This window comes from Lipophrys pholis (genome assembly GCF_963383615.2).
Source record: "Lipophrys pholis genome assembly, chromosome: 12".
NCBI lineage: Eukaryota > Metazoa > Chordata > Actinopteri > Blenniiformes > Blenniidae > Lipophrys > Lipophrys pholis.
The window spans coordinates 9549354-9576134 of NC_137641.1; the positions used below are offsets into that span (position 1 = coordinate 9549354).

Consider the following 26781-nt stretch of genomic DNA (forward strand, 5'->3'; position numbering starts at 1 on the left):
CAAACTCAACCAATTTATCATTCAGCCTGACAGTCGACACAAGAGAGCATGTCCTTATTTTTTTCCATTAATAGCAATTTACTGCATTCCTCACTTCTGTGGTTGCAGGCAAAATATCTACCTGGTTCAAACAGAGCAAGGTGAAAGACAGTGGAGGTTTATGGAGAAGAGGCTAAAACAGAGCTGCAGCACCATCTACCTGCTGGAAAAGGCTTTTCTCAGTTCAGCAGATCAGTGGTTAGAAACTAGACCTTCACAGAACATCTCACAACAGTGTCAGAGAGAGGCCAAGCATTGCACATGATTTGGAACTTAAAGAATGTATCCTGACTTCTATTAAAAACTAAATCAAGAAATGTCTAAACTGTGGCCCCAAGTTCATCTTAAAACGGCCCGACTGAAGTTTTAAAAATATCATGAAATATGTGAAAACTTGCTGTTGACTCAACTATAGCACTGAGTTTTAACAAGTTTCAGCAAGGTCGCTCTGACGTCATCAATCTTTAAAAAAGGGGAGTTATTCGAGGTTACAGAGGTTACAAAGTAATGTGAAGAACTACTTGAGTACAAACTTGATGAATAATAGAGTTTCAGATCACATTGTTGACACTGGTGACTTTTGTCAGAAGCTGCTCTGATGGCTGAGTGAAGTTCTCAACAAAACAAGGCTGATCAAAGGAAGCAAGTTCAAAAAATGATTCACCTCTATTCAGTTATTCTGTCCATTCTATAGTTTTCTGTATGTGGCCATCAGTCAGGAAACTTTGGACCAAAAGGTCAAAATGTCTCATGTCGGTTTTGATACTTACATTAATGGTGTTGAGAAAACACTGGATTATTCCATAATGCGTCATCTACTTCAGGGTTGCTTGAGGCTGGGAGTTCATCTCAGCTGATCTAAGGTGACACAGCCTGAACATCCATCACACTCTCATTCATCCTTCCAGGTCATTTGGAGTCACCATAAATCTGAAATGAATGTCACTGGACTGTGGAGGAAACCCACATTAGCACAAAGAGAACATGCAAACTCTGCACGGAAAGCGAATTATCCTGCTGTGAAGTGACTTCCACATCACCGTGCTGCACCGACGTGCAAAGCCAAATCCAGAAAAGTTCAAAAATGATCTGCATTCCGATGTAGTTTCTCTTCAGCAGCTCCTTCTAACTGCAGTCGTCACAGAAGGTCATTTACAACCTGCACTTTGCCCGTTTTAATTCATTTTTAAAGACAGTATTATGGAAAATTGACTTTCTTTTTAAGTGCATTTTTAGCATTTCAGCAGTCTCAACTAAAAATATATATAACCAAGTAAAACAACTGTTATAGAATGACTCAATGGGAATTGGAGTTTAAACAAATTCAGATAAAATGCTGAAGATTTCTGTGGAAAAAACAAAACAACCTCTGGCTATAAAATTAATTGTGGTCATAAGGAGTTATGATTAGTAGCAAAAATGTATGTTTATCAAAATGACTTTCTTTGGGAAAAAGAGGATTAAAAGCACCCAAAAATATTACTTGATTACAATCATGTATTTGTAATCATTTCCACACAACACAAACCTTGACTCACTTGAACAATCAGCCCAGAAAACCCATTTCACTCACAAGCAGAACCTCCAAACAAAGAACAATCCTCATCAGAGCCACAGTCACCACATGTAGAAATCATCACATCAGAGACACAAATAATGAGGCAGAAGAATCAATAACAAATGTATTTAATGATGAATGAGGGGAGCGGAGAACCACTACAGTTTGGCTCAGTAGAAGTACTCCAACCCAAACTCAATATTTATATCTACAGTCTACCTGTACAAATGGAAAACCTTTTCAAACTACATTTACAAGGAAACAAAACATTTCCCAAAGTACTGCGAGCACTTGGTGATCAATACTATCAACAGGTCAATACATCAGGTGCCTGATGGAGATGAGTAATAATCTTAATGACATAAGTTCTGCCTGTTTTCTTCTTGTTGTTTTGTATTTTTTACAGAAGTTCACTTTTTTTCCAGGCAAAAGAAAGATCACCTGCATTTTTGCAAAACATTCTTGAGAATAAATAATAAAATGTCAAGTTGCATGACTGCTTTAAGAAAAGTAAAAACACAATGAAGACATGTTTAGGATTTGCGTTAGCCAAGCCTTCCCAGAAAACAGGAAATAATCCCACGGCAGTTTCAAATGTCAATTATCAATTAATACATAAGAATTTACAAAGAGTTTGATCCAAATGTTATCAATGTGCATATAATCACGTTCCATTGGAGAAAAATGCAGGAAACCTATTCTATATTTCTTTTTTGTATTTATAAGTGCAAATTAACGATGAAGTTCAAAAAGCTGGAACCATAATCCTGGTTCCATTCGGTAAACAGAGTCAGAGTCCATGGACTAACACTGGGCTTAATGCGCTTCAGGGAATCCTCAAAGTCTTTCTTCTTGATGTTACACATCAGTGAACATACAAAGAGAGAACAAGACTCTTATATGTAATAGAAATGAGCAACGAGGAGAAAAGCAGTGTGCTGAAAAAAACAACAAGAAAACATGACCCATTTTCTATAATGGAGATAAACACAATGAGAAAGTACCCACTTCAGTTCGACTAAAAAGACTTTATCTTGAACATCAAACGAGAACTTACATAATAAAAGAAGTGTGAATATGATTGTGCTGAATGGTGCTTGTACTCGCCGACTCTACAAACAGTTATGTGGAGGAGAAAGGAGGCGGTGTGAGCTCGACAGCCTCTACCAACAAATATAAGCTCGTATGAACAAGAAAGTAACTTGTACACACTTATGCTAAGAAGGTAGCAGCTTGTACAAACGGTAGCTTTTGAGAGAAAAGAGGAACATTGTGTGAATAATGGTCGCTTGTGCTAAATAAGCTTGTAGCTTCTGAGAATTCAATAGTTTCTTTGAACAAACTTGATCTCGTCTTGAAAAAAAACAGCTTCTGCTAATAGGATCGCTTGTATGGAGTTACAGTTTATCTATTACCGCCATTAACTTGTGTAAACTATCGCAGCTTGTACGAACTGCAGAAAGAATTTACCTTGAAAATTTAACAAAATCTGTAAAAGTTGTGACTTGTAGGAACAAAACTGAATTTGTGTTAAAAAAGGAAAAGCCGGTGATGTGAGAACCACGTAGGCCCGACTTGTGTTTTGTGACTTGTAATAACAAAAAGGTGCATGTGTCTCTGTGCATGTAGATGAGATTAGAAACTGAGGAAGGACGCTGTAACAGATCTAAGGTCAACCCCTCTCAAACAACAGTGCTTTCCTTTGCTGCCGTTACCTTTGACGCCGTGCTCTCAGTTAACAACTCAGAAAATATTCCACCTGCACAAGAAATCACCGTGTTTATACCATCGTTTCATAGAATCAGTGTTACTTTTCTTACATTCAGGCAGTGAATAAAAACAGAAATCCAGCCATAGGAGGGGATCATTTGCCAGTATTAGCACAAGTTATTCACATGGATGCACAAGCACAAGTCCATCAAAAGAAGCTCCTTCCACAGAGCTGGCAGGCCACGCACCTTCCACTGAGATAACTGCCCTGATCGACCCCGCGCCCCCACACAGCGGGGCCTTTCTACTTTTTTCTACTGTAAAGTAAAATTTCCATAAGACAGGTGCAGCCTTCCTTTATAGCAACATGTGTTGTTTGCTTGTTGTGATTCTGTGTTGAACTGTCAGATGGATTTTTAAGAGTTAATGTGGAGAAGAAAAGAGCAGATTGTTCTGTCTGTAAGCAGCATGTTCGTTTAGAATAGGAAGTGCCAAAGACTGGTGTGTTCTCACTCTCATCTCAGCAATGATTGACATCAATTATTGTATCAGATGGTTTTTTTTTTATAGGAAAATTATATAAAAACGCAGCACAATGAAGGAATAAGATCATATTTAAACATCTCTTTACTTTCAAATTGAATAAAACCAGTATTTATAGGTTTAACATCCTCCCCCCATTTTGTTTAAAAACATATTTTAAACTGCTCGTTTGGACTCTGAGAGTGATATCCTTCTGTTATCTTTCATATATGATGTCTGAATGTTCTTCAAAAAGTGGAGGTTTAAGACACTCCCTCATTACAGCCTTTCTTGTCAGAACCAATTTGTATGAACTTTTTATGATTCTTATTATTCTTTTATGACTCTTATTAAAGTGTCTCTGGATTGTGATGCATCACATCTTTTCTGCAATTGTAAAATAAAACCTAATCTTCACAGAACCCTTCATTCAGTGGGTATTTCATTAATTGAAAGCGTGTTAAATGTCATACTACCTAACGTCGACATCATGTATTTTCAAATGGAGATTTTGCCTTTTTACACAAGAACAATCTGGTTTCTGTGTGACTTTACTTGAGTTCTCCATCCAGTGTTTGTTTGAAGCTCTAACAGCACAAAATGAAATGTAATGTTGTGGAGTTTGACCTGTTGGAGACATACAGCAAATAAATACAGTCGGAATTGTGGGGAAAAGAGGAGAAGAACAGAAGTGATTGACAAAAGGTTGCAAGAGCTGAGAAGGGCTACAAACAGGATATATCTCTGAATGAAGTTCAAAAATAAAAGTTATGAGAGGCCAATTGGGGAAACGTCTCTTAGCACAATAACAGCAGTGTCTGTTGAAGGCTGAGCTGATTAACACTTCCTTTACAAAGATGATGATCAGATCAACTCTGGACCTCCCCAAGTTCTCCTTTCACCAGTCTCTGCAGTGATCTTACTATTTGATGTTTAGGTCCAATCCCCCAGGAATCAGCATATAAATCCTGCATAACATATTTTCTATTTTACTTGACATTTCTCACCCATTTCGACCACAGATTATTTTAAGTTTGTAATTATTTCATCACATCCTGTCCGGCCTGAGGCTGCTGGTGTTTCAGCTCAGTGGTACTGCACTGCCACCCAGCGGTCACTCTACAGTAATGCAGATCTTTATTACAATAAGAGCAAAGGCAATATTCGGTATATTGAGTGGTGTGTGCAGTCAGGGGATGTCAGGCATGATGAGTTTTTGCACGACTTTCACCCGATAAAATTCAAGGACAAAAGTCATGCAACAAACGTGGAAGGAATGCAGAAGCTGCGACAGGCTATGTGTATGGAGGTATTATAGGTGAAAAAGGTTTGTGTACCTGTAGAATTGTTTTGTGTACCTGTAGAATTATTTTCTCTCCACAAATACAACAGCCCACTTACAAGTCACAAATTCTTAATTACAGGTGCACAAATCCTGTTTTACAAGATTAACACAGATTAAAAAAACTGTCATGCTGATATTTTTCCTCCAATTGTTGCAGTGCATCTGGTGAAAAACATATTTGTGCCCCTGTATCGATGTGAAGTTCTTCCACACAAGTCACTGATTGTTTTCTTCATCTACAAATCACACATCGCGGCTCCGCTCCGCTGAGATATCTGGTGAAAAAGACCCGTGCGTTCGGTCAATGGAGAAAAAGGCGGTGCTTATCTGAGATTGACGGATTTCACAGCAAATCGGAGGAGAGGGACTTCTGACCCACAGCCAATCAGAGGAGAGGGAAACATAGCCATATACACATGTATATGTCTATGCACCACACTGCCGAAACTTCTGTACTGCCGTGTGCTGCTCAGCGAACTGATATTTTATGATTAAAATATCAGTCATATTTTAATCATATTTAGCTTGTAACATCGCTACTGTACGAGCGCCGCAGCTCGTTAAAATGTCGGAGTGCAGGCTTACGTGATGCACCTGAACGCATCACGAAAAGCTGTCAGCCCCTGTAGTTAAAACCGGACCAACATTGCGCTCGGACAAAATCTCTCTCTTTTATTAGTGAAACAGTTCAGAGAAATGTATTTCTGAAAGAAATGGAGGCGAGAAATAAAATGCAGTTGAAAAGTTAAAACGCCGCTTCACAGACGTGTGGCTGCTGTGAGGGGGCGTGGCCTGCGAGTTCGACAGCTTCTTATCGGAGTGTGAAACGTCATTTTGTTCGGCAGGACCCCACACTGCCGAACTTTCGTCTTGTTCTTATGGAATATGAATTGGTCTTTAATACATTAACTTAGAAGCGAAGCTGGAAAAATTTCACGTCCCGTCACTTATTTCCTCCGTTTCGGCATCAAAACAGAAAAGCTCCTCTCTTCTGATTGGCTGTGCGACAAAACCCTCTCTCCTGGTTGGCTGTGAAATCCGTCAATCTCAGATAAGCACCGCCTTTTTCTCCATTGACCGAACGCACGGGTCTTTTTCACCAGATATCTCAGCGGAGGGGAGCCCAGTCTGCAACTGGCGTTGTTCATATAGACTTGCACATAGATTGCACTAGGAATTAAATTTTTCTATGTATTTTATTTTAGATTATTTTTGTATTATTATTTTCTGCTTTTTTAAAATTTTCTTTTTCTTTTATGTATACATCCCCGCTCTATTGTTAAAAAAAACAAAAGAAGCGAATGATGTTAAATTGGTTTGTGAAGAATACTGACAATGACATGCATGTATGCACTGCTCTGAATTTTTTTTATAATATTTAATAAAAAGATTTGCACTTGAGCTTAATCACAATTTTAACTTGTCACCGACAAATTTAGTTAAAACATTTTTTTAATGAATTATAAAAGAGAATTAGGGCCACTCATAAAAATAATAAAGAAGGTATAAAGAATAATAAAATCTTGCATTTTGAGAAAAAAGTCCAAATACAAACTGGAACCATCTCTTCTGGTCCATCTCTAATCATTTGCCAAAATAATCACATTAAATCACATAATTGTGACCATATAAGGTTGCTCACTGCTTCTGAACATCTTATTTTACACAGAATTTCCTTGTTTAATTTTATTTGAACACAAACCGTGTGAAAAGGCATCGTCCTGGCCCCTTGTGACGCTCTCCACCGGCCGCAGTGGGGTCCCGTCCCGCGCTTTAAGAACCGCCGCCATAAGGTGAGAAGAGGCGCTCCACCAATGAGACGAGAGGACGCAGGTCAGGTGATCGAACCTCCGCCGCCATCTTTGTTAGTGGCAATGAAGCCCGTCCGGAGGTGAGCAGAAGACGCTGCGGAGCTCCGAGCAGCAGCAGTCCGCCTGTCAGTGCGCTCTGAGCGGCCAGCCGCCATGGTGCAGACCTGCTCCGCGTACGGCTGTAAAAACCGCTACCACAAAGACAGAGACGTGTCATTCCACAAGTAAGTCCGTGTAAAGTGCGCGTGAGCTACTTAGCACTAGCCGAGCCTCCCAGGAGCCGCAAGCAGGAGTCCGAGACAGAACTGCACATCTAAAGCCTCTTCATCCTCCCAGAACCACCAACAGACCCCCGGAGGCTGGAGCTGGGGGCTCAGGGACCGGCAGACCGACGGAAGCACAGTAACATAGTTTACAAAGATCACGTTGGAGTATTTCACCACTTCTCCCGACATTTGAACAGTTTTCTCTTAACAAGTTGTTCCACATGTGCTCCACTTAACTTCACTCACCACTGATGGACAAGATGACTTTACCAGGAGTCGTTGTTTTTCACTCGGATCACAAAGAACAGTTGATTCTCTCAACTCCAATGGGGATCCCCTGATTTAAAAAATAAAATAAAATTATACTTCTAAATATAATGTTTAGTTACAAAACATCGATTACATATGATGTCATGACAGAATGAACTGAGGAATAAAAAAATCCAATCTTTATAAACATTTAACTACTTGGAGTAAAATAACCAACAAGAGTTAACGAACCACACGTCAAAGTATAAATACGAAATAATAAACAACAGTAGATGTATAATACGGTCTGATAAAATTATTTCTGACTGTTGGATCAGATTGTCTGTTTTACATGACGCCTGAATATGAAGATAATATTGATGTGCTGCAACAATATCCTTTATATATCAAGAATATACTCTAATATCTCAGTGTTCTGAGTTATTTTGTGAATTGTTGTAGTTTCCATTGACTTGCTGGGAAGTTTGTTGATTTATTCATCTACCAAAATCAGTTTGAATTGAAACATGTTTCTTCTCATGTTAAATAAATGAAATGTGGTTATGTGATAAATCAAATCAACTTTGAAAGAACTAGAACGGTTTACTTACTTTATCTGCATTACTGATTTAATCATTTCACAGCTTCTAGCATGTTTATTCAGAATTTTAAAAAAAAGAAACTACGATGTAAGAGAGTGTTGAGTTTAAATGCGGTCCTATAAAGAATTCTGAGAACCCTTGGATAGTTCCATTAATCCATCAATGGGTGTTTGCATCAGCAACATGGAGCAGTAACATTTGAGTGGTGAAATGAGGTTTATTGGATTAACACAAAATGCTCAATATGAATCAAAACATTTGGGCGCCGCAACAGAGAAGTCACATCAACATTAAGTAGAGCCTCCTTTTGCACCAATCGCAGCCACAAGATGCTTCCTCTAACCTCCGTGTGTTTCCAGGTTTCCTCTGGCCCGTCCAGACGTCTGTGGCAAGTGGGTCGCCGCCATGAGGAGGAACAACTTCAAACCAACAAAGTACAGCAACATCTGCTCACAGCACTTCACCAAAGACTGCTTCAAGAGGGAGTGCAACAACAGAGTGCTGAAGGAGAACGCAGTGCCCTCACTGTTCAGCTTCAACCTCAGCATCAAGGTAGAGAGAGAGAGAGAGAGAGAGAGAGAGAGAGAGAGAGAGAGAGAGAGAGAGAGAGAGAGAGAGAGAGAGAGAGAGAGAGAGAGAGAGAGAGAGAGAGAGAGAGAGAGAGAGAGAGAGAGAGAGAGAGAGAGAGAGAGAGAGAGAGAGAGAGAGAGAGAGAGAGAGAGAGAGAGAGAGAGAGAGAGAGAGAGAGAGTTAGTTAGTAACTTCTTGTTAGTTTGGGAGAAATGTGAAGACCGGATGAATGGTCACCTTAAAGATGTGTGTTTCATACTCAGAAATATGAGGAAAGTGAGGAGAAAACCGTCACCTGCTCGCTGGCAGTAAGTGGGCGGAGCCAGTCCTCATTGTACCAAACATAGTTTCTGTACACAGTCTTCTGATTGGCCCTTTTTACAATTACGTCTTCTCTCTCAGTAATACTTGTTTCTTTTTTCATGAAGAGGTCTCAAATTCCATCAACAAGAGGTGGGGCATCTAAAACAAATCAAAAAACATTATCACAAGTATTTTGGTCACATTCGCTTTACTTTTATTGATGATCAGAAGCGAGACAACTGTAACGGTCATATTTAGGGATATAATGAAGCTTGATGACTGGCTCCGCCCACTGACATAATAACTGTTTCTGTTGGAAAACCACACAATGTCTCCTGTGTGTTCTCTGTGTCACAGTCCGAGACCCTGGAGGACCCCTTCTCCCCAGAGATCCACTTCCCGCTCGCCCTGCCCCTGACCTCTGACCCGGTGGTGCAGGAGGAGGCGGAGCCCGAGACGAGAGCGCCCGACACCCGCAGCGACCCGGCGGCGGTCTCCTGCGACCACAACTACACGGCGGAGGACTCGGCTCAGCAGAAGAAACGCATCGAGCAGCTGGGGCAGCAGCTGGAGCGCCTCAGGAAGAAGCTGAAGACCACGCAGCAGAAGTGCCGGCGTCAGGAGAGGCAGCTGAAGAGGCTGAGAGCGGGTCAGACGGCCCGGACCGGACCGGACATGGACGCGGATCTGGACCGGGACCCAGACCGGGACCCGGATCTGGCTCCAGCCTTTGGCGAGGGATATGTTATATTACCCAAACACATCTACCACACACTCAAAGGCCTGGAGTGATGGAGGAGTGAGGAGGAGGAGGAAGAAGAAAAAGACATGTCTGCGGTCCAACAGGGTGAAAATATGGAGCGGACTGAGAAAGACAGACCATTAAAGCAACGGTTTACCTTTTTAGTGTGTGTGTGTGTGTGTGTGTGTGTGTGTGTGTGTGTGTGTGTGTGTGTGTGTGTGTGTGTGTGTGTGTGTGTGTGTGTGTGTGTGTGTGTGTGTGTGTGTGTGTGTGTGTGTGTGTGTGTGTGTGTGTGTGTGTGTGTGTGTGTGTGTGTGTGTGTGTGTGTGTGCGTGCGTGCGTGCGTGCGTGCGTGCGTGCGCGCAAACTGCTTCAGGTGGAATAAAACTGGAATAAAAACACTTTCGTTTGAACTCATTAGGATAGAAACTCATTTTAATTCAGCATCACTTCAGCTGGTCGTCCAGTAAAATTGATAATGAACCAAACTTCTGGTGTTTCAGCGTAAAATTGTGAGTTAATCCAGTAGAAATCTACTTTTGGTCAAAGATCTAACAAAGATCACATTATAAGAAGAATGAGTGCAATTTTTAGCTCACCGGCCGTGAGTTGTTGTCATTGGCGATTTCCATTTTTTGTGAAGTCTCAAAAACAGTCAGAAAACAATATTTCTTATTTCGCAAGTGCATAATATGTGTCGGCATTGTTCCTGTCCAAAAATGATATTCGTTCGTTTGCAAATTTTTATGTTGAAAATGGCACAAAAACTGTCTCAATGTTTTATGATCGCGGCACATGAGGTGTCATTATGACGTCCTTCAATAGTTTAAACCCCGTTATGTTTGAATTGCTCCTTCCTGGCGCCCATACTGCGGCTGGATTTAGTTTTCTTTGAGCAAGAGCATTAGGATCAGGAGTAAACTCAGATAACCAGAGCATTATGATCAGGAAAAAGCGCAGATGATGTCATTGCAATTCCCATATGTGTAAACTTTAACGTATAAACTAATCGAAGGTCCGGTGAGCTACTGGGCCATTGGTCCTCTTTTTAATGTTGCCCTCAGGCAGTTCAGTTCAATTCGGTCTTTTTTATGTTCTCTTTCAATTTAATAAAACCCAAATTTGACAAAAAAAAGCTGATTGATGGCCGACTGTGTGGCTCCTTTGGTTCAATCTGCTGAGAGACGTGAAATCCTCGGTCAGCGTTTCTCTTCAAACTCTGATCTCTGCAGCTTTCAGCAGGTTCAGTGTGTCTGATGCTACATCAGCTTCATCGAGTCGTTTCCTATGAACAAGTTTCAAACATCACGTCTCTTGAACACGTGAGCTCACACCGTGGACAGAGTTCTGGTCGAAGTACTAAGCCAAAAAATGTTGTGAACAATATTTGAATTATCTGCTGTTCTGTAACGCAGAGTGTTTTCTCATTTATATTTTTCATGTGAAGCAACAGCAGACATTGAAACACTAAAGTCTACTAAGCCTGAACTAAAGCAGCCTGAAGGCACATCAACATGGTTACATTCTTTAGGAGTAGTTTCTTAATGAAAAAACATGATAAAGGTGCCGAGACACGTTGAAATGCTCTTCTATTAACAAACAAAGCAGCCAGGCTATGCTCAGCTAAGGTAAATCAAGTGCTGGAGTTCTCCCTATAGGTGACCCCCCGGGGTGGGCCTGATGCTGCCTGCCCCACTGAGCTGCTCCTAATGAAGCTCCACCGCCACATTAGGAGGCTCTTACGTCTTATTTAGAAAAATAAAGTGTGATTTGAACCTTTATCTGAAGTGTGATGGGGGGAAAAAAAAGGTTTCAAATGTGTTAACATTCCTCATTTGTTTATTTTTGTCATTTCACACATTGACGTCATCTTTATGTAGAAGTGCTCCAATTTGTCCACGTGCTGAATCCTCCTGTGCAATAAATTATAAACCAATGAAGCCACCTCCTCTGGTTTGCCATTCATACAGAGCCTCTCCTTATTTAACATTTATTTCTATCCTGATCTGTAACCCATTGCTCTTTGATGCCTGTCTGTCTGTCAATTAAAGAAAAAAATCCTATTTAAAGTAAAATGTCCTCGTGTTCCCCATGCTGCCATAGTGTCAGTGTCCAGCAGGTGGTGCTACAGAGCTGTGTATCAGGTCTGTACATTAGGAACAAATAACTGACTGTACATACAGACTGGGGAGTAATGGATTACATAGAACACCATTGGATATAATCCATTACAGTACAGTGGAAAAAAATGTGTATTCTGTTTACTGGTATCTTCAAGAAGCTCTACTTAGTAGGATTTCATTTTAAAATCCAAATTGATGTGTTGCAGTTTCTGTGGTGTTTCTCCCGTGACTGTGGTTCACTTGTTTTGGTTTTGCCCAGTTTGTGAAGCGTCTCAGGCAAAAATGTATTGTTTGGGTTCTTCGTGAGTAATATACAGTGAAAAACACTGCATACTTTATAAATGTTGTTAGAACTCCATGTTCTACATTGTTTTTTTTGGGGGGGGGGGGCTCTTATTGTTTTTTGTATGGAATTCAAACCATACATCCAGTTTGTGATTTTGACGAGGCAGGACAGAGTAGAAGAAATGCCTGAAGAGCAAGGCTTTATGGGACAATAGAATTGTGCGTCATCTGCATAAACGTGGGAGTTCATATTAAGACGGTGCAAGATTTCCACCCAATATAGACCCCTGTGGGATCCCACAAGAAAAGAGCAGCACAGGAGGAGAAGCCGGAGGTTCAGTCCACACAATAATGATTGAGTCACATCAAGAGGAACCCTGGTTCGATGCTGGACTCTCACAGCTCTTCACACTGCACCACTGACACACAGTGGCTCTTCTGGTGGTTCCTCTGTCACTCACTGCTGGATGAAGCTCTGCTCCCCTCAGTGGATCTTCAGGACACACAGCGTCCTCTCTGCTCTCACACCATCTTTAAATCCACCACTTCCACCTGCAGAGAGATCAGAGGTGATGAGGAGAGTCTCCGGTAAGCAGCGAGAGCAGCAGTGCTGCAGCTCAGAGCTCATGAAGGACCAAGACTGTCAGACCAAGACTGTGGCGCCTCTGATTGGCTGACTGTGTCCCCTGCTGTCCAATCCAGAAGCTGCTCAGCCGTCTCAGCATGGACTCACTCCTACCGTCTACTGACCTCACAGTCTGCAGGCTGCAGTCTGGACTCTTCTCAAGATCAACAAGCTGCTTCACATCTGAATCCTGCAGCAGGTTGTAACGCAGGTCGAGATCCTTCAAGTGGGAAGGGTTGGACTTCAGAGCCGAGGCCAGAGAAGAACAGCTGATATTTGACAAAGTGCAGCCCCACAATCTGAATAAAGGCAGAAAGGAGTAGAACAAATGAGGAACCAACAGACCGGACATGTTCACGGGGAAATGAGCATCTCCACAAACATTTCCTCTTCGACATCAGTAACAATGAACTGACCTCAGAGTCTCCAGATTACAGAGTGGACTCTCCAGAAAACCACACAACTGCTGAACCCCTGAATCCTGCAGCTGGTTGTAACTCAGGTCCAGATGTGTCAGGAGGGAGGGGTTGGACTTCAGAGCTGAGGCCACAGAAGAACAGTTGATCGTTGACAAACTGCAGCTCCTCAACCTGGGTAAAGAGAGGAAGAAGTGAGATTAGAGGACAGTTTCATCTTGAAGTCACAGAGCTGAACAAGGTTCAGATGGGAAGTGTTTACAGTAGGAAAGTAAACTCCAAACAACTGATGCCAACAGGATAAGAATTCAATTCAATTAATTTCCATAGGGCCAAATACAATTCCACAGGAATTCCACAAACAATTCCACAGGAGGAGGCATAGAATAGAAAGAACCCTGCAGAATCAGGCCCAAGCTCATGCGGAGAATGAGAGCCCTCAGTATCAAATCTATTAAGAAACAGATTGAGGTCATCAGTCCTGCCCACAGATCCCCCCGCACACCTTTCTTGGTGGTCTGTCCATAGCCTGTGGTGGTGCACATGCCACTTCAGACCTCTCTTCTGTTCTTCTTTTTTAGCATCTATAACAACAACATTTTCCCATATTTTCCATTAGCCTCTCAGGCCCTGTCAACATGACAATGCCGTTTCATGTTGATGTCATCAACGCACCTCTTGACCCGATAACCCTGCGACTCTCAATGACAACAATGGTGGACGACACGCTCCAGATCAAGCTGCAGAAGCTACTGATGCGGTTTGGTTTAATAAGGCAAAACAATCCTCGGAACGGGCTCCTCTTTATGGAACCTGTATCGAAGTGCTGGGTACCTCAATGGAGGAGTTATTTAAAACGGTTGGGTACGGTACTTTCGGTACTATCCACGACTTTTGTCAGTGGAAAGCACAAAAACCTGAACCATCCCATACTGGCACATACTGCGCAGTGGAAATGAGACTGTGGCGAAGGTGGCAGGTGTAAGAGACATACATACGGTTTGGCTATCAATTGAGCACTCAGAGATCCACAAGTGGACTTTGTGTTACCTGAACGGAAAAGACAAGAACGAAATCGTACCCCCTTATGACCAATGGGACATCGAGAATATTCTTGTTGGGGCTAAAGTGAGGAGAAGAGTTGATTTCAGCAGTGACCATCATCTTGTTAATGTAAGCTCAAGACTGAAACTGAGGAAAAGCAGACCGATGAAGATGAAAGAAATTTAACGTGGAAAAGCTGCGTGAGCCAGAAGTAAGGAGTAGCTTCATCCTTAATTTGAAAAGCAAATTCCAAGCACTGGTCGATGGTGAGAACCATACACAACAGACACAACTGGACTTGGTGGAGCAGATCAGTTTCTGTTGCAGGAGTGCACTATGCCATGTGGTTCCCTGTGCTCGCTGTTTGAGGATCTCCTGAACCCAGAGGACATGCCTCCCCTACAGGAGGCACGGCTTGAGGCCGCACATCCAGAGCTGCTGAAGGCCCTGGACATTGTGGGGGTGTCCTGGTTGAAATGCCTTTACAGTTATGGCATGAACCTCAGGTACAGTACATTTGGACCGGCAGACCGGAGAGGTGGTCCCCATTATCAAGAAGGGGGACTGGAGAGTGTATGCCAATTATCGGGGCATCACACATCTGTATACTGAGTACTGGAAAGGAGACTCCAATCAATAGCTGAACCTCAGATACAGTAGGAACAATGCAGATTTCATCCTGTGCATGGAACAACAGATCAGCTCTTCACCGTCTCACAGATGGGGCATGGGAGTTTGCCAATCCAGTTTACATGTGTTTTGTAGACCTACGACCAAGTCCACCAAGATGTCTTGCGAAAGATGCTTAGGGAGTATCTAGAATGGGAACTGCTGCTGCAGGCCAATGTCAGTACTGCTCTTCAACATCGCAATAGCCTGGGTCACACGGTGAACAACGAAGACATGAAGTGTGAACAGCAAAGCACAATAAAAACAATAAAACACAATACAATTGCAACATAAAACTGGGGCAAAGCCTCCTGTTTTATTTGCATGGATTTTTATATATGGGTTGGTCAAGGTCAAGGAGTAATTAAATCTGAACGGGTGACGAAAAGTCAAAATTTTCACTGTGAGTCATCATCAACATATTTAACACTCACAATCCCACATTTATGGTTATTACTTTCAAGTAGTCAATGATAACACATAAAAATGTAAAACATGATCTTTCCTGTTTCCAGCAAGGGGGCGCTATGTCTGTGACTGGATATGTGCCTATGGATTTGATCAGATGTCGTCTTTGACCAAGCATGTAAAGTTTCAGGCCCCTTGCATTGCTATGGTCATGAACTTTAACCTTTGTTGAGGAATTTTGATACTCTTTTCATCGGGAAGGACTGTTTTATATACAAGCCAAATTTGAGGTCTTTTGGATTTACCCTGTCGGAGGAGCTCAACACGAGAATTTGACAGTTAAAGCCAAATGGCTGATTTCCCGTTGGGTTTAGAGTATGGGTGTCATAACATCGATCAGCTGATCAGCTCACCTGAAGCACTCAGCAGGAGCAGCTGATCAGCTGACCCGAGGAAACCAAGCAGGAGTGTGGTGGTGGTGGTGAAGCAGCTCAGAGAGGTAAAAGCAGGGTGAGTCCATTCAAAGATTTAAAACAAATAAAAGGATCTTAAAATGAATTCTAAAATACATGGGCAGCCAATGGAGGGAAGCTCGTTCTGGCTTCTGGGAGGGATGTGTTCCCTCTTATGTGTTCCAGTTAGTAGTCGAGCTGCAATGTGCGGAACCAACTGGAGACATGTGAGGGAAGAGGGGCTGACTCCAACATAAAGTGCATTGCAGTAATTGAGCTGAGATGCAATAAAAGTATGAAATTACTGTTTCAAAGTGCTGATGTGTAGGAATGAGCTTCACCTTGTTCCAACTTTCTAAGGTGGAAGAAGTCGGACTGCCTTTGTCACAGGACTAAAGCACAGAGAGGAAATCTCAGTTTCTCATGGAGACCCTCAGTGTGGATCATCTCATATCAGCCTGATGTCTGACCTTTAGTGTCAACATAACTTTCACTGCACGTAAACTCAAACATGGCGTCTGACCTCAGAGTCTCCAGACTACAGAGTGGACTCTCCAGAAAACCACACAGCTTCTCAACTCCTGAATCCTGCAGCTCGTTCAAACTCAGGTCCAGATGTTTCAGATGTTTCTGGAGGGAGGGGTTGGACTTCAGAGCTGAGGCCACAGAAGAACAGCTGATCTCTGACATCTTGCATCTCTTCAACCTGAAAAAAAGAGAAAGCACCAGTATAAATTATTAAATGATCAGATGTCCACACACATCAGTAAGAAGCTGCTGAGCTCAGTCTACTCTCTCGCTGCAGGAGCAGTGTCACAGATCACAGCGGCTCACAAACATTTCTCCTTCTACGACAGTAACAGTCAACTGACCTCAGAGTCTCCAGACTACAGAGTGGACTCTGCAGAAAACCACACAACTGCTGAACTCCTGAATCCTGCAGCTGGTTCAAACTCAGGTCCAGATGTTTCAGATGTTTCACGAGGGAGGGGTTGGACTTCAGCGCCAAGGCCACAGAAGAACAGCTGATATCTGACAACCTGCAGTCATCCAACCTGAACAAAGAGAAAGAAGTGAGGTCAGAGGACAAAGTTGTTGGGTATCGGCAGTCTCCTCCCTCTTACCTCTTGTTTTCGGTGTCTTCCCGAGTGTCACTTGTCTTTCCCCTCAATAGACTTATTGAACTCTTGACCGCACACCCAGTGCTACTGGCCGGCGTGGCCATGACAAATAGGCGCTGGCCCCCGGTAGTGGCAAAAAGCCACCAGCCAGAAGCGTTACAATGAGAGAAAGTACAGCTCCTCTGAGTCTTTACAACCCATCTGGCTCTTGTCAGCTCTGTTCATTCAATAATGAGCCATATGCTTAGGTTAAAGGTATGAAGTGCAATTAGAATTCATACCTCTCATTTTTTTGTTGTCATATTAACTGCTATTTAACACTTAAACATTGATAAAGAACATCATGATACTTGTCAAATAAACACATTTACTGCTTTTATGACAATCAAAAGAGCTGAAATACATAGAACACAAGGAAAATCTCTCATAATTGCTGATGCTTATTTAAAAAAAACTTTTCATTTAATTTGAGTTATTTATATAAAATAGTAATTGATTAAGCGTGAGTATTATCAATATCCATTCATCTTCTATATGGTATATATAATATATATTGATATCATACACCTTTCCTTAACCCCGTGATGTCATCCACAGGGTTAAGGTAAAGCCGATAGATAAGGAGAAAGGAGTGACAATTCGGACGTACCCCTGGAAAAAAAAACATGACGTCACGAATTGTCACGTAAATATCTGCCTACTACCCTTTAGAGGCAACCGGAGACACTGAGTTGATCCAGATCTGAGTTATCAGGAATCATCGTTCGTGGTGAGCCGTAGCTGCGTTTGAGTGTGAATGTATGGCCAAAAACTAAGATAAATATTTCTGTTTTTTCAAATACCCGTGTAAGTGTAAACATGGTCTCCTCTGTCTGTTTCTCTAATGCTGCACAGTGTGGCCACTGTCCCCCCTGCTGCTCCAAAATATGTCATACATAGTACATAAACTTCATCAGGGCACGCTGTGTTTTTCTTTAAGAGAATGCATTAGTCTGAGTAGTACAGTCTTTCCAAATTTCCAAAGAAACTATTGAAAAGAACATGGACATCCATGCCTGGGGGTCTGCAGAGACACAGTGCCTTATAGCGGCCTGGGCAAAGTATACCGTTTAGCGCAAGCTGGATGACTCATAACTGCATGTTGGACCATTTTGTGTAAAGCAACGTCAAAGTATTAACACAATTGCTTAGCCCCAAGCGTAAAATACAGAGTGTAAAATGTTTGCGCCAAGGCTTACAGACCTCCACTCAGTGATTTGATTTCAAGAGTTTCTAACTTCCCACGGTGAACTGACCTCAGAGTCTCCAGCTTACAGTTTGGACTCGTCAATCCAGCACACAGAAACTCCACTGATGAATCCTTCAGCTCATTGTCACTCAGGTCCAGATGTCTGAGATGGGAGGGGTCAGACTGCAGAGCTGAGGCGACCACTTCACAGTGAGAATCGGAGAGTCGACATTCAGAAAGTCTGTAATGAGACACAGAGGGCAGAACGTTGTTATGAGAGAGGACTCTTTGTTTGGCTGCAGAACTTCAGATCTTCTCTGGATTCATGTGCACATGAAGGAGGGTACATGGAGTTCTGCATGTTTTGGTCAAACCCTGACGTCAAAATGTTGAAGTGAGGTATGAGGGATGTTAAATGACTTTCAGGATTCCAATTTAATTAAATTATTGGAAAAACATATAAATCAATTAACTGCAACTATTGCTATTCACATATTTTATTTATCTATTTTATATTGCATTGGAGCCACCATCCACTCTGGCTGATTCTTCACTCTTTGGCATAAATTAAACCTGAATGCTGTTGCCACATGACATGTTTTGAACTTTCCATCAACAAACTAAGAAATAAGTGGAGGTACTGCACAATAATGTGTAATGGGTCCAGATGAAATATCACAAAGTAACCTGAGGACACACCTGCTGACCCTCCAGGCTGGCTGGACTAGGATTGGAACTAGTTTACATCACATTTCTCCCGTGCAGCCTGAAAAAATGGCTAAACAGTTTATCAAGGATGACATGAAGCTGATTAACCTCTGACAGAGGTCTGAGTGACTGAACAGCTCTCATAGTTTCACTTCACTGAAGGGGGACAGCAGGAAGTAGTTCTGTATTAGTGATGTGCGAGTTTGAACGAATCGTTCAAAACCCGTGAGTCACTTTACTGAACGGTGACTCACGAGACATCATGTTCATTAATTCGTTCACTGAGTCATTCTTGCTACAGCCGTCCAGCTGCAGAGAGGAAAACAGAAATGTCACTGTTGTGCTGCTGCTACTCGAACTGCACCTGTATTAATATATCACATGACGCACTTTAGTCACCCTGTGGTGAAAGCAGCCGTGCTGTTACTGCTAATAGTTGCTTAAAGCAGCTAGTAGCACTAGTAGTCGCGCCGCTAGTGCTAATAATTGCTTCCGGGCTGCTGAAGGCTCCCACATGCTACCCATGTCCACGAGTGTCAACGAGTGTCCGCGAGTGTCCACGGATCCCTGTCGTCAAGGACGCTGAGCATTGAAAAGACGAAGACAGACAGCCACTCCAGCCTCTGCATTGTTGGAGGGACTACAGTTTGGCCGCCGGCGTCACCGCTCCTCCCTTTCATCTTTCGCTTGGCTTTCACGTAGCGGTCTCTGAGGTACTTCCATTTCTGGCGACATACCTGCTCCTCTTTGCCCAGAGTGGAAGCTATTTCATGCCAGGAGTTAGCAGCCATGTGGCTGTCTTTATACTCCCTCAGGTTGGTATTGTAGATGTGAGGATATCGGCGGACCTCCTCGCTTAAACACTCTTCAAAGTTTGCCTCCATTGTGATGCGCCGTAATAGGTAGAGAGTGGCGCATGCGCAGTCGGCACGTACGGTTGTGCACAGTTTGCACAAAATTTGGGCTGGGCGTGGTCGACCGCAGAGAGGTCGGAGCGGACACTCGCGCACTGGGGCGGATGACGATTTTGACGTCATGCGTACTCTGCGCACATGCGGACACTCGCGATCATGGGTAGCATGAGGAGCCCTTTAAACTCATATGAGGCGTTCAGTGCGCATGCTCTAGTCAGCTCGCTTCAGTCCTTCAACTCGCTCGTTCGAGTCAGCTCGTAGGTGTAGTTCAGCATACGTGCCCGATTCAGCTTGAAACTATAAAGAGTCATTCAACTACCCTAAATCGGTCAGTACGTAGAGTCGCTCAGTGAGCTGCTCCGTTCACCTCGCCTATGAACGCTCTCACACCGGAGGTACAAAGACCGGATAGCCTGCAACAGCAGTTCCAGTCCTCCATAGTCCCTAAGAATTTCTCACAAGACATATCGAGGGACATGTCTTATATTACCAGGGTTACCTCTTCCATGGAAATGGTGGAGGACACCCCAGAAGCCCCAGGCCCGGCCTCCTGTAAGGGAGACTAGTTCTTCAACTTCAGGAGATCCTCAAAGTGTTCCTTCCACCTCTAGAGGATATGCTTATTTGAAGTCAGAAGATGTCCACTCTTGCTGAGCGTTGAAGTCACCTATTAAGACTATGGAGTCTGTTGGCAGTGCCCTTTCTAGGACCTCGCCCACCCAGTATCCAAATACTCTGTGCTCCTGTTTGGTGCATAGGCACAAACAACAGTCACAGTTTTCCTCCTCGCCACCGGAGGCCACAGGGAGGCGACCCTCTTGTCCCCGAGGACATACTCCAACTGTGTGGCTGCCAGACCACCCATTATCAAGGTATATGGTTGCAGATCAATGCCATACATGGAGGTGAGCCCAACTATATCTAGTCGGTATATCTCAAGAGCAAGTTTCTGTTGCAGGGGCCCATAACGCCACGTGGCTCCCCACTCTCTCCCATTGCTTGAGCAGTGCACCGCTCCACCATGTTGGACTTCACAAGTGTTGGGCCCACGTAGCCATCCTGATGTTGCTTGTTCTTCTCATTTTTGGTTTTAATATTTCATAGACAAATCGAAATTATCTAATGCAAAATTTACCAGTTATTTTCTGAACCTTTGTACTCGTCGGCTAATTGTTCCTTCATGATGGATCATTGAGGAACATCTCCACAGAGGAACTACCGGAACTACTTTGTCCAAACATCAATGAGACATTTGATCATGATGACATGTGGACTCACCCAGTCTTCCTGCAGTTCCTCACAGCTGGGATCAGTCTCCATCGCCCCTCCAGTGATGTGTTGTACTTCTCCAGGTCCAACTCTTCCAGGACCTGGTCTGACATCTGCAGTATGTAGGCCAGAGCTGAACAGTGGATCTCTGAGAGTTTCTTCTCTGATCTGTTCTCTGACCTCAGGAACTCCTGGATCTCCTGATGTACTGAGAGGTCCTTCATCTCCATCAGACAATGGAAGATGTTGATGCTTCTGTCAGGAGAGATTTCATCACTGTTGATCTTCAGGTTCTTGATGACTCTCTGGATGGTTTCTGGACTGATCTCTGTCCGACCCAGTAGACCTTCTAAAAGTCTCTGGTTGGATTGCAGAGAGAGGCCATGAAGGAAGCGGACAAACAGGTCCAGGTGGCCATTTTGACTTCTGAGAGATTTCTGCAGGACTTTCTTTAGGAAGTCGTCCAGAGATGGGAAATCATCAGTGTTTCTAAGTACTTGGCCACCAACAGTCTTTGGTTTTATTTCCATCTGCTCCCATTCCTCTCCGATGAAGGCCCACAACGCATCGGTCTTCCTGTTGGTGAAACAGTGGAACAAGTAGACTGCAGCCATAAACTCCTGAACACTCAGATGGGCAAAGCTGTAGACAGATTTCTGGAAGATGACTGACTCTCTTCTGAAGATCTGAGTACATATTCCAGAGTGCAGCGAGGCCTCGGTCACATCCAGACCACATTCCTCCAGGTCTTCTTGGTAGAACATGATGTTTCCTTTCTCCAGATGTACTAAGGCCAGCCTGCCCAGCTTCAGAAGAACCTCCCTGTCAGCCTCTGTCAGCTCCTGTGGACCCGTATCATGTCCTTCATGGTACTTGAGCTTCTTCCTGTGTGTCTGAACCAGCACAAAGTGGGAGTACATGTCAGTCAGGGTCTGGGGCAGCTCTCCTCTCTGCTCTGTGGTCAACATGTGCTCCAGAACTGTGGCAGTGATCCAGCAGAAGACTGGGATTCCACACATGATGTGGAGGCTCCTGGATGTCTGGATGTGGGAGATGATTCCGCTACTCAGCTCCTCATCACTCAGTCTCCTCCTGAAGTACTCCTCCTTCTGGGGGTCAGTGAAGCCTCGCACTTCTGTCCATCTGTCCACACATGATGGAGGGATCTGATTGGCTGCTGCAGGTCGGGACGTGATCCAGACCTGAGCCGAGGGCAGCAGATTCCCCCGGATGAGGTTAGTGAGCAGCAGGCTGACTGAAGACTTGTGTGAGACATCGACCACCAGCTGGGAGCTGCTGAAGTCCAGAGAAAGTCTACTTTCATCCAGGCCGTCAAAGATGAAGAGCAGCTTGCAGACAGCCAGCTCCTCTGCTGTCACCTTCTGTAACACTGGATGGAAAACTTGGAGCAGCATGAGAAGACTGTACGGCTGCTCTCTGATCAGGTTCAGCTCCCTGAAGGAGAGCACCACCAGCACACTGACGTCCTGGTTCTCCAGGCCCTCGGCCCAGTCCAGAGTGAACTTGTGCACCGAGAAGGTTTTTCCACTGCCGGCCACGCCGCTGGTCAGAACCACTCGGATGGGTCTGTGCTGCTCAGCTGAGGCTCTGAAGATGTCCTGACACCTGATGGCAGTGTCATGGAGGCTCTCCTTCCTGGAAGCTGTCTCCAGCTGCATCAGCTCCGGTTCCCTCTGAAGCTCCTCACTGTGTCCCTCTGTGATGTGGAGCTCAGTGTAGATCCTGTTGAGGAGGGTTCCTCCTCCTGGTTCATCACTTCCTTCACTCACACGTTCACATCTGCGCCTCAGACTCTTCTTATGTTCCTCTAGAACCCCCTGCAGACCAGCACCTGCTCAAAGAAAACAACATTCAGACGGCACACAAACAACAAGGCTTCATGTCTCTGCAACACAACAGGTCCAGTGAAGACAGACAATGATGTCCACTCTTACTCTGTACAGCTCTGCTTCTGGATCTTTCTGCACACTGAGGACAGCAGGCGCTTCCTGATGAAGAACCCTGGTCCCAGCATAAGTTGTCCTGACACAAAGGACAGCAGGACAGCTGCTGCTCCTCATCATCACTCCTCTTTCTGTGGACCCAAAGGAACCGTTACTTTGAGCATCACAACACACAGCAAAGACACAAAGATTCAGCTTCAACACTGACACGACTTCAAAATAGAGCAACTGAATCTTTAAGTGAGCACAACTTTTCTGACTCTGGTTTTGAGGATATATAAGGTAAACAAAACAGTTTCTTACTTTGTGTGTGAAGGTCCAGGTCCAGCACCGAAGGCCGGTGGATCATCTTTGGACTTTTCACTCTTCATGGACAACCTGCTGGATCCAGAGCAACAGGAAATAAGTTGTAGGTGATAAAGACAGACAGACATTAGAGTGAGGCTGGAATATTGGAAAGGAAATGCATATTCGTACCGATACTTGTTTAACATGGAGGATTATAATTATGCACCTTATAAATTACAATTAATGTATTAAAGTTGACAATATAGTGTATTTGTCTTTATCTTCGCCCATGAAAGTTGGGCAAACAACGAAGTTGGCTGAGAAGGTTAGTGTATAGTGTGTAGTTAGAGGTTATTTTTAAATTTTAATCATTAATGTTTTAATTTATTGGTTTGTATGTATTTCACCAACCTTTTGCAAAAACTACTCACCTAAATTCCAAGCAATTTTCAGGGATGATTTGTCATAATCCAAGGAGCAATCGATTAGAGAGAAAAAAAAATCTCTTTTGAGGCGATTAAAGGAGATCAGCGTCTGTTGCCATGGAGATGCTCCCTGATCAGTGTTTCACACTGTGATGTTGCTACCTTACCTACATAGATAGCATCAATATGAGCTAATGGCTAACATGCTCTCAACGCTAACTCGGTTCCAGAAACAAATGTGACGTTGGCAAAGGTCTGCTCTCTACTAAGTGTAGTTGTTGTTTAAGTCTTAAATCCGCCAAAAATGGGATTTGTTGGAGCATGAAAATCAGCTAGATCAGCCTTCTTCTGAAGTAAAAATAAAATAGGGTCAATGATTGTTCTATAATTGTTTCCCCATATTTCCACACCATAGCTCAGATAAGGAAGAATGAGGGAGTTATATAATAAGTAAAGTGAATTATAATCTAGTACTGATCTGATTTTACACAGTATGCCATTATATTTTACAAGTTTTTCATCAACAGTAACCCTTAAAAATGTTTTTGCATGGACTCATTTTAATGACGGACTTTAATTTTCCTGTTTCCAAAGATGATATATTTAGTTTTTATTTATTTAGTGTTTATTATTGTCGAACCATATTTTTAATACTGTGAGCTCTGTCTCTTCTATGCTCACGAGCACTTGCTGGTCCTTTCCAGCACAACAGAGGCTGGTATCATCAGCATATAATACACAATTAACTTTTTCCGGAATATTACATGCATCGTTTGTGTACATAATGAATAACTTGGGCCACAAAATAGAGCCTTGTGGAACTCCTTGTGTAATAATTACTTTGTTGGAATCAACATTATTGATGTGGACTCTCTTGCTGAGGTAGCTTTCCAGCCAAGCGAAAGTAGTACCCCTGACACCATACCTCTAAAGCTTTTTTAGGAGTAGCATGTGGTCTATCGTGTCAAAAGCCTTACGCAAATTTGCGTCAAATGAGACACGGCTAATTTGTTTTGTATTTCCTTAGTGTTTGTTAGTACATGAGCTCAACGAGTATATAAGCTCTGCCACCTGACCAATCAGATCTCTCAGAAAATGACCTGCACATTCTTAGTAGATCCTGATTGGTGCAACTAAGTGAAGAGGCGAGAAAGCTCTTTTAGAGCAAACTTTATGACACAATAAAATAAAGCCTTGTCACTGAGCACTTTTTTTGAAGGATGTTTTTCTTCTTGTTAGTGGAGCTAAACAGACCTTTTCCCCAAGTGTGTTTAGCTTCACTAATCCAAAATAATGAGATTAATAATAATGGTCATGCCTAGGATTAACTGCAGAAACATGAATTTACAAAATGCACAACTACTCGTGCCATCATAGCAAGGAAATAATATTCCAAAACAAAATGCACTCACACGGGGAGGCGGAGCCTCAAAAGAACTCAATGGAAAATATAAACCAGAACAGTGAGGACGTTCTGCGCGACAAGTTTCTGCCATAATAAAGTGAAATTGAGTGTTCACAGTGCCGCGCTGTCAATTTATATTGTCCAGTGAATTAATATTGTATATTTTCACAAAATTGGGCATTAACAAGTCAGAACATTTCTGGCTTTTGCTGCGGCATCAGTGTTGACTTTAGCCTGGTAGGTGTGTTATAAGTCTTCATATTTTTTGAGAATAATTGCTCCTCCATTACACAAGCCGCGCTGCAGGTTTTTTATTGGTCAGATGCTTCTAATTCTGCCCCTTTCATGTGCACATGCACTGATCCCTGAAGGCAAAACTCTGGGTTGGGTTAGACATCCTGGGTATGGTTATCCTGTGAAGGAATTGGCAAATAATATGCTTGACTGAGCTGCAAGTTTGAATAACAGAATTCACAGATACATCCACGCCAGTTAGGTGAAACACCTGCAGGAGGCTCTTGCTCTAGGGAGTCACCGTGTCCGTGAGAAAAGAACGACGGGAACATTCCAGACAAATGAGTTTCCCTCTCTCGCTTCTCCGGGTGAAACAACACACACACACACACACACACACACACACACACACACACACACACACACACACACACACACACACACACACACACACACACACACACACACACACACACACACACACGCACAGTTTCATCACGCATGGAACATCCAATTTTGGTTGGAAACAGACATCAGTACCAAATGAACTGATTGCGAAAAGACCAACCAGCTGCTCATTGCATTTGGCTACATTGACTCAAATAAAGGGTTAAATATATTTTGCTGTCCTGAGACTTTCTCAGACGAAGGAGTTCAGGATCAAAGAACCAGGAGGAGCCAGCAGGCCCAAGGCCGGGTTCCAAGACCTGGGTCGTAGTATAGGCCTCAGCTGACGTTCCTTACCTGTCCACAGGCTTCACTCTGTCCTCCTCTTCATCCATCTGTTCAGTCAGACTGAGAAAGAGAAACAAGCAGCAAGATTCAGGACAAACCTGTTACACACACACACACGCACGCACGCACGCACGCACGCACGCACGCACGCACGCACGCACGCACGCACGCACGCACGCACGCACGCACGCACGCACACACACAACAGCATTAACAAGACAAAGGTTGGACAAACACTCACCTGCTTCTCTTCCTTCCACACAGTAAGTTGGACTCTGAACTCACTCAGTACTTCTCTTCATCCCTTCCTGGTTGAGCTGCCTTACCTCGATCAGCTGAGCACAGCTGCTCCGTCCCCTTCACCAGAGGCTTGTAAACACACAGATTTTCTCTTATCAAGGTAACGTCAGGGTCAATCAAGGGTTTTCTATAGTAACTCACGCTGAATGACTAAACAGGCTTGTTGTGTTCCGGACAAGAGATTGACAAGTTTAAAACACTCTTCCTCCTGGACCAAAACAGTTCTCTTGGAAAATGACCTGCCTATTTTTAGAAGATCAGGGCCTCGTGAGAGGAGCGCCGAGGAGAGAGTTTTTACGGATAGATGCAATCTTTTTGATGTCCTGGTTGACATCCTACACCGAATTACAGATTTTACAGTACAGATTTTCGTCAGATGGGTCTGAAACAACAAGCAATATCAAATCAATTCACTTGATTTCATCCATACAACAGAGACAGTGTGAAGAAA

The 26781-nt window shown here is 43.3% G+C and overlaps 2 protein-coding genes across 3 annotated transcripts; one reads left to right on the forward strand and one right to left on the reverse strand.

Moving 5' to 3' along the window:
- The first annotated feature begins 7038 nt into the window (after positions 1-7038).
- On the forward strand, positions 7039-10128 carry thap1 (THAP domain containing, apoptosis associated protein 1). Its single transcript, XM_080477519.1, has 3 exons — positions 7039-7209; positions 8462-8654; positions 9333-10128. The coding sequence occupies exons 1-3, from the start codon at positions 7139-7141 to the stop codon at positions 9765-9767; spliced, it is 699 nt and encodes a 232-aa protein (XP_080333645.1). The 5' UTR covers positions 7039-7138; the 3' UTR covers positions 9768-10128.
- A 1407-nt stretch (positions 10129-11535) lies between these two features.
- LOC308118207 (NACHT, LRR and PYD domains-containing protein 12-like) lies at positions 11536-26514 on the reverse strand. Of its 2 annotated transcripts, none has more exons than XM_080477520.1 (11): positions 26272-26514; positions 26040-26090; positions 23247-23324; positions 22935-23074; positions 20989-22831; positions 18156-18329; positions 16612-16794; positions 16263-16445; positions 13167-13340; positions 12876-13049; positions 11536-12677 (listed from the first exon to the last, which is right to left on the reverse strand). In XM_080477520.1, exons 2-11 carry the CDS (start codon positions 26075-26077, stop codon positions 12659-12661), a joined length of 3006 nt encoding a protein of 1001 aa, XP_080333646.1. In that variant the 5' UTR covers positions 26078-26090; positions 26272-26514; the 3' UTR covers positions 11536-12658. The 2 variants fall into 2 exon arrangements, with proteins under 2 accessions (XP_080333646.1, XP_080333647.1); XM_080477521.1 differs by having other exon boundaries at positions 23247-23321; positions 26272-26478.
- Positions 26515-26781: the final 267 nt, after the last annotated feature.